Below are 9229 nucleotides of genomic sequence, written 5' to 3'. Positions count from 1 at the left end.
TCAAATGATGGTGGTGATAAGTTGGGTGTCACAGGAACGCCTTTTTCGGGAACCACGTTGGCTGTTTGTGAGGATACGGTGTATGTCAAAATAGTACATGATGTTGCTGCGAATGTCACTACTACATCATTACCAAAAATATAAGTGCTAATAGCTGTTCAATCAAGTGATAAAACAATGACCCTATTTTGCCTACTGAGTAACTTAATGTAAGGTGATACATTTACATTTGCATCAGCAGCAACTATTCTGATGCAAACATAAACACAAAATAAATAATAAAAAATGCAAGACTATCAACAACTGTCAAACAAATAAGGATATGCAAAGAAAACAAAAAAGAAGAAGAAAGAAACATACAGCAACAACAAAAAGGAAAGCAACTGAAACACTGATGAGCATACTATGAACAAACAACTAATGAATGCTAGAAAACTGAAGCAAAATTTACATTCCTGAAAGAGAAGTGTGGCGAGTTATAGTATTTAAATACTTCAATGGCTGTTTGTCTCAATCTATTTATATGGAGTGTCGGCACGCTGCTTTACTGGACAGAGTTTCATAAAACGAGTTATAATATCTATAAACAATATCCAGTGCTCTGTACTGTATTTTTTCTAACTTTTCAGTGTTTTGTTTGGTACAACAAATGCCATACTAGTAGACAGTAGATGAAAAATTGAAGCGGAAAAAGCACTTATAAATCAAAAATTTAGTATTTCGACCTAAGAACTTACTCAATCTTGCTAGGATATCTATTTGTCTTGCAACTTTTTACAGATGTTTGAGACATGAAAATTAAAATTTAAAAGGGAATCAATTACAACTCCTAATAATTAAACATTTTCTTCACAGGTAATCTCTGTATGATTAATTTTGAAGGAGGTTACCGATCGCTGTAATATTTTCCAAGCTTAAAGGTCCAATACTAAGGAAAGTGAACATTTTAATTTCTTTTAAAAAGCACAGAAACTATTTCATTTTATTGGAAAATGAAAGTTGGTATGTAGAAATTCGAAATAAATCGCAGTATACGTACAATTATTTTCTATGAAGTATGAAGAAAGTTAAAAAGACCTGGGGGGGGGGGGTCATTCTGTCAATTCATTGAAATTTCAACATAATACACATACATTTCTTTGAGTTCCAAAGACCTTCTGTAAATTTTGACCTGCCAATCTTCATTATTTAGTGTCTTGCAGAAGTCTATGCACTGGCTATGAAAAAAATTGCCAACTCACTTTCCCTTAGTAATGGACCTTTAACCCTTTGTTTACGATTTGTCAAAATGTGCATCAAAATGTACAGTCTGAAAAATAATTAAAGTATAATTTTCTGAAAAAGAGTTATTTGACGGGTCATCACTAAACTTGGTCTGTAGCATCATTGTGTGGTTATTTCCCAACTCAGCGTGGTCCCGCTTTAATTTTTGTTCCTTGTAAGGGACATCAGATCCAAAAATGGCTTACCATTAATTATTGGACCAGATACGAAACAGATGCTGTTAACTCCATTTTTAGCTCGACTATTCATTGAATAGTAGAGCTATTGGACTCGCCAATGCGTCGGCGTCGGCGTCTGCGTCGTCGTCCGCGTCGGCGTCCGCGTCCCGATTTGGTTAAGTTTTTCTATGTAAGCTGGTATCTCAGCAACCACTTGTGGGAATGGATTGAAACTTCACACACTTATTCACTGTGATAAACTGACTTACATTGCACAGGTTCCATAACTCTATTTTGCTTTTTTACAAAATTATGCCCCTTTTTCGACTTAGAAATTTTTGGTTTAAGGTTTTGTATGTAAGCTGGTATCTCAGTAAACACTTGTGGGAATGGATTGAAACTTCACACACTTATTTACTGTGATAAACTGACTTACATTGCACAGGTTCTATAACTCTATTTTGCTTTTTTTACAAAATTATGCCCCTTTTTCGACTTAGAATTTTTTGGTTAAGGCTTTGTATGTCAGCTGGTATCTCAGTTCTCACTAATTGGAATGGATTGAAACTTCACAGACTTGTTCACTGTTATGATCTGACATGCACAAAGCAAGTCCCATAACTTTATTTTGCTTTTTTACAAAATTATGCCCCTTTGTTTCAACATAGAAATGTTTGGTTAAGTTTTTGTATGTAAGCTGGTATCTCAGTATCCACAAATGGGAAAGGATTGAAACTTCACACACTTGTTCACTGTCATGATATGACATGCAGTGCAAAGGGTCAATAACTCAACTTCGCATTTTACAAAATTATGCCCCATTTTCAACTTAGGAGTTTTGGGTTAAATTCTTATATGTAAGCTGGTATCTCAGTACCCACTAATGGGAATGGATTAAAACTTCACACAATTGTCCACTGTCATGAGCAGATAAGCACTATGCAGGTTCCATAACCCTATTTTGCTTTGTTACTACATTATGCCCTTTTTCGACTTTCGTATTCATTCAATCGACAAGGCTGTTGAATAGTCGAGCGTTGCTGTAGCTCTTGTTAAGATTTGACCTCAAGATGTGACATTGACCTTTAAGCTAGACCTGGTCTTCCATTGTACTTTACACATTATCTAATTATGGGAAATATTTGTGCCAATTAAGTTGTATATAAAAATCCCTTGATTTGTTCCAATTACTGACTGAACAGAAAAGAACCCCTGTTGTTATTTGACGACCTCCGCGTGTGACCTTGGCCTGTCTTTGAGCTAGGATTCTGATCAGCTTATGAGGCCGCATTTATGCCAACATTGATGGATGAGTGTTATGTAGTAGACTGGGGAAAATCCTGTTGACATTTGATCTCAAAGTATAACCTTGACTTTTGAGCTAGGGTTCTGGATGTTTTGCATGACACGTCGTGTTATTATGAAACATTTTGTGCAAGTCAATATTATAATCTTTTGATTGATGGCAGAGTTATTGACCGTACACTGAACATATTGTCTAATTATAGGGAACATCTGTGCTGAGTAATATGGATGGTTTGGTTTACAAACCGATGCAAAGGCTGCATAATAGTTTCATAATGACACCCCAGTGGGATTTTACCTTTTAATGTGGAATAAAAATTAATTGACGAATTATTTTTAAGTATTCTTAAACTTATTAAAGAATTAAAGAAAACAAAGAATTTAAGTTTTAGCTCTGTTGCATTCGCCAGCAGTTTATAAAATTGATAATTACCTTCTGTGGACTATGATCCAAGTTAGACTAAATTGAGCCTATTCTTTTCGGATTAGGACGTTAAATGTTTCACTTTCACAAACATTTTTAAGTGGTTTATCCTTATTATAATCCGATTCATTTAAGATTAAAATGATATGATTTAAGAAGAATCATTTATTGCGCTTAATTTGGATACGTTACAATTAAGTCGTGGGATAACTTACTGTTCAAAAAGAAACTATAGTGCCGCTTTATGCCTTACATGGCTTACTCATGAAATATGATAGCCGAAATCATTATACTGGCACGAAATTGAGATTGAATGATGATACCATTTAAACAGTTGTTTTAAGTGTTCTGTTTATCTTTTAAAATGGTGATAAACAAAACATCTGACAAAAATAACAATATGCATACAATTGTTATAATTAGGTAATCAGATTTTGAGTGTCAGAAAATAACAGTGATTAATAGTTTGTGTTCATTAAAAGCCAGTTTTGTTATAGGCTTCTGAAACAAAAATTACGTAACGTGAAATTGGAAACCAATTTTGACATGGAGGATTACATTCGAAAGGAAAAGTCTAGTGTTCTGGGACACACCATATGTAAAGCTAATCACACTTCTAGCGCTGGAGGAGACGATTATAAAGCGTTTGTAAGAAGGATTGAAAAACTTCTTACTGTGGTTAAAACAACAAAAGAAGAAATTGATAACAATGGAAAAGAAATAGCTACATCTTACACCGACGCGATTAATGATATAAGAAAATATCGTGAAGATATTGATTCATATTTAAATGCAATGGAACATCGTTTGTTAGAAAGGTGTCACGAGATTAATAAGGAAAATGAGAAGGCGATAAAGAAATTAGATAGTGAATTTAAAGCAATGAAGTATGAACTAGATACTGTATATTCTCGACTGAAATCACACGGGAGGCAGTCGGGCGACATGGTCTTGGTAGCGAATAAAACAAGTTCCACTTTGAAGAGTATTGTTCAAGATCTAAAGGCTGATAATGGCGAAACTAAGCTCCAGCTGTGTTTATTTAAAAGAAGCAAAACTATCAGAGATATGATATCATCAGACCGAGCTATAGGAAAATTAGAAATCACGCTTACCCATCCTTCATTTCAAGAAGATAAAAAGAATTTATATGACATGGTTTCTAATAATAAAGGAGAGATCAATGTGAAGTCTAAAACAGACAAAAAAGATTGTTACATTACGAGCATTATTGTCATTTCTAGTGACACGATTGCTTGTGCCGACTGGGCCAACAATTCGGTGAAATTGGTTGAAACTAAAACCGGAAAAGTTACCTCAGAAATTCATCTATCATCTCAGCCATGGGACCTTACTTCCATTTCTGACGATCAGTTGGCAGTCACAGTAACCAGCGAGAATAAGATTCAGTATTTACACAATAGGAGCGGTCTGTCAAAAAGCAACAGTATTGACGTTGTAGGCAGATGTCGAGGAATTGCTTATAACAAGGAAAATCTTGTTGTTTCGTACGATGACCCCTCGAAAGTGGAGATTTTGAACATGTACGGAAAGGTTTTGCGATGCCTGAAGACTGACACATCTGGAAATGCGCTGTTTGAACGTCCGTACTATGTGGTAGCAAGTGCTGATGGAGAGAGTGTTTATGTCTCCGATAATGAAAAACATTCTGTAACTAGACTGACATTTGATGGTGAAATGCTCGGTACGTACAAGGACACAGAACTGCGGTGTCCCAGAGGTCTGGTTGTTTGCCGAGACGGTTCCCTCCTCGTGTGTAGCTCCCATGGTCATAGCGTGCATCTGATCTCCTCAGAATGTAACAAACTGAAGGTTATGCTGCGAAGAAAGGAAGGTGGCGAGTTCTGCCAAGCTATTTGCTATTTTGATGCAGCAGACAAGCTGTACCTTAGTAATTTTACGTTAAGCGATCAGATACGTGTATATAAGTTCACATAAAATATATATGCGGTCACGTTTTCAATTTTTTCTGACTGTTTTTTTTTCAAAATCTGCCTTTTTTCTAAATTGTGATAAACTGTTGATTTGGTGAGTTCTAGGCAATATTAATCTGTTTTATAACGGTATAAACCTTTATCCAAGTGCCTGAAAGAAAGTATTAAACATTACTAAATATAGAACGTGATATCTGTTGTATTTACATATTTATGAGACCTTGCTGTTTTTTAATATATCAATGTATTGTGCTGTATATCTAGAGGCGTGAAATGTTTTCTTAAATAATATTGGTATCTATTCTTTTAACGACTATTTAACGTGACCTCTCAGTAAACAACAAAAAATGTTCTACTATATTTCATTTATTTGCATATTTTCACAATAAACATTGGTTATGAACATGAAATAAAAGAAAAAAAGTTGTAATTTTAAGATAATAGGCATTCCATAGTAGATAGTTGTTATTTATGGTCGTCAACGTTTTGTACAACTGACATACAATGTAAGGTGTGGTTAGTCTTGTAACAGATTAAACATGGATTAGGATAAGCAATGTCTACAATACTGCTATAGGTTTACTTTTCCATACCTTATGGATTAATTAAGGATATACAATTATATCCGTTTAGTAACGATGAAACAAAACGGGTTTCAGTAAACCTGTGTTAACAACCAGGTCACCATCACTTTTATAAAATCAAAAAGTCGCATTCTGACTTTCTATTAGTCCTTCCTCTTTATTTCCCCACATCAGTATTTTAAATTTCCTGTCTGACTGCTAGTGGTATTTAGGAATATTTTTACATTTCGTAAATGTCGTGAGTAGTTTTGATGGTTTCGTGAGACATTTTGGACACAAAAAATCAAAACTTAAATTTTGACTTTATTTGTTGAAGGATTTCTAGATGACATAAAATCAGTATATCCATTTTTAAATTGTACCGGGAAAAGAACATTCTTAAATAAAAAATGACATTTTCAAACATTTCTCAACAAAAATAAAATCTGCTACCGCCCTGGAGACCTTAGCAAATTAAAATCACTAATATCTGAATTAAGCATAATAAAGTCGCAATATTCAGGAGGATTATGATCTGTTACATCAAACTCCATTTCACTTGGAAATATCTGTTAGTTAGTACCAAATATTACAATGTAATACAAGATCAAACATTATTATTAAGAATAGTATTGAGTATGAACAACAAAAAATACTGTTGACTATATCATTGCATATCACCAAAACATTATTCAGAGTCTTTTAAGTAGAATTCATAATAGGAATGCTTAGTATATCTATTTCTGGACTTACACTCATAGAATAATTTTAATTATTAGCTGCTAGAGTCTTTAAACCATTACTGATAACTGCTTGTAAGTTTTTTTTCTGTCGGTTGAATTCAAATATTGTATTAAGTCCAACATACCTAGAATTCTAAAACCTTAGCAATGTAGAACTCAACGGTAATCATTTGATTAATTCATTGTTTTATGATATACTAACTTATAATATAATTAATAAAACAAAATAATTCAATATTTTGATGTCAATAGCAATATTGTTTTATTCAAATATTTTATTATGTAGTGTTTCTGTATAGGTCATGTAATAAAAAGGAATTTATTTGAACATCTAAAGTGTTGAGTGTTGACATTAATCATAAAACAATTTCCACGGAAGAATATTAAGAATAAAAGAAATAATTGAAAATGGATTTCGTAGAATTCTAGCACATGATTTCAAAAAGACGACTCAAAACCTTAAAATTACAATATATATGGGCGTTAAATCGCGTGCCATCATGTATCATGATCCACTCTACGTAAATAGCAGGGATACATTTGACACTGCAGGAAAAATTAGATCCAATACTTCCTAAACATAATTATTACTACTAGGTGACAATGACGTGGAAATCAGAAATGAGTTACGAAACCTCAGCGACGTATAAAAAGCATCTTTGGGAACAGAAAAAGAAGCGCTCCAACTACATATACTGGATTAGTGGTGAGGAGCCTACATATACTGTACATAAGAGGTGAAGGAAAAGTCTCTCTTTGCCGTTTTAGATGCAGTAACCACAAACTCCCTATTGAAAAGGGGCGTTTTACTAATTTAGCTCGTAATTTGAGAACCTGTCATTTAGGTCCAAATAACACTTTTTGAATGCTCTAACTTTATTGTTGATCGCAGAAAATGTATACCCATTTACTTAAGAAGAGCTAATATGTTCAACTTTGAACAACTATTTGCAAGTAATGATAGAACAATATTTAATTAAGCTAGCTGTTTTGTACAAAAGATTATGTCTGTTGTCAAGTAATGTTTACCGTGAACCTTCCTGGTCAACATGGTTATTTTATCTAATGTATTATATCACCCCGTTGGAGCTCTGTTGCGGCGGGGGTTGCGTCTCGGCGGCGACTCTGTGGTGTGTTGCAGCGGGGGTTGCGATCGACGATAACACCTCGAGTGTCGTCGGGGCGCAGATCCTGTTGTGGCGTCCTGTGGGGCTGTCATGGGGGCGGGGGCTCCCGTTGTGGCAGAGTTTTAACGGGGTGTATGTTAACAATATAGCACAAACTTATATTACTGTAATATAACGATTATAAACACATCATGGCAATTTCTTATCATCCTATTTATGTTTATACTGGTATATGATAATGAATATATTTATATATATAGTCAAAACCATTCTGGTGCCAGTTATTTGTTGAAGGCAGTCGATATAGGACTACAATGTGTTAGGTAGGGTTTTGCGGCTTTATATTTGCTGGCGTCTTTGGTCCCTGTACTGGAATCTGTGTTTTTTTTTAGCAAAGGCTATTACGGATTTTTTTATGCTGGCATGGGTATGGGCGTAGCCTCATGCTATAGAGGTCATTGAATTGTGATGCATGCAATATTTGGATACGTGTGTCTAAGTACGGATGTTATGCATTCAAGCTCACGTGTTTAGTTATTTTGTATACATTGTATAATGAATTAAATCTGTTTAAAAAATATTGAACCTTTTTTATGTAGCTACAAAGAAAAACTCTCTCGCGGGAATTCATATTTTTAATGAATTGTATATATTGATTTAGCTCTCTTTATCATACTGTATCTAGAAACAGTGTACATTTTACTTATATATACTTGTATACGACTAAAAATATCTCCGTTGGTTACCCATATTTTGCAGACATATGTATAGTGAATTAGCTCCCTTTATCATTCTGTGACTTAAAAAAACAAACTTTTATCTATTTTTACTTCATTCAAAGGTGAACAAATGCAAATGAAATAGTACATTACGGAGATTACTGATATATTCTGGCAATGAAATTGAAAGTAAAGCCTCAGTTGCAAACTAAAATTATTGTTTTACTTGGAAAGTGAAAAATGTATAATTTTTATTGACATAAATCGTATTACAGTTCTGTATCAACAGTATATATCCTATATTTCCTACAGGACACAAAGGACCACTAGTTGATGTGCATATACACTTTATCAGGCAGTTTCCTAGTAGTTTTGAATTCTTTACAAGACGTTTTAGTGACTGCAACCTACTAGCACTTTTTATCAGTACATCGACCTTTTGTTCTTTCTATCATTCGAAAATGGCCGACATAGCCGAGAAATAAGCTTTATTTCTTAAACATTTCTCATGTGAAATCCATGCAAAGAATCACTATACTGTGCATGGATTTCACGTAAAGCACACTTCCAGCATCACTTCAAACGGACAAATTTGTATCAGATCTGCATTCATTGAAAGCGTCTGCTGGTTTTGCTTGAAAGTAATAAATGTTTTATGTTCTATGGCAATGGAATCCATTTTGCATGATCATGATATATTAGCTTGCAACTGAACATTCGAGCCATGGAAGTTACATGTTAAAGGAGCGAGGAGATAATTCTGTGCATTTCTGAAATTCTTTAAAAAATATATAATCATACTTGAATTTAAATATCTGGTATAACTTTGTATGCTGAGAATTATAAGGTACGTCAATATTTAAAGATGATCAATGCTTGTTAGCAACAATCTTTGATACTTTTCACTTGTGCTGTTTAGCCTTTTAGGAACGGAAGGGTCAGATTTGTACC

At 34.1% G+C, this 9229-nt stretch overlaps 1 protein-coding gene across 1 annotated transcript; it reads left to right on the top strand.

The window, feature by feature from the left end:
• Positions 1 to 3717: 3717 nt before the first annotated feature.
• On the top strand, positions 3718 to 5130 carry LOC123550707 (uncharacterized). The gene has a single exon (XM_045339135.2). The coding sequence runs from the start codon at positions 3718 to 3720 to the stop codon at positions 5128 to 5130; it is 1413 nt and encodes a 470-aa protein (XP_045195070.2).
• The last annotated feature ends 4099 nt before the right edge of the window (positions 5131 to 9229 follow it).

The sequence above is a fragment of the Mercenaria mercenaria genome, chromosome 6, assembly GCF_021730395.1.
Source record: "Mercenaria mercenaria strain notata chromosome 6, MADL_Memer_1, whole genome shotgun sequence".
Classification (NCBI taxonomy): domain Eukaryota; kingdom Metazoa; phylum Mollusca; class Bivalvia; order Venerida; family Veneridae; genus Mercenaria; species Mercenaria mercenaria.
Note: the sequence above shows the minus strand (reverse complement) of the source record. Positions and strands in the feature narration are given on the sequence as shown.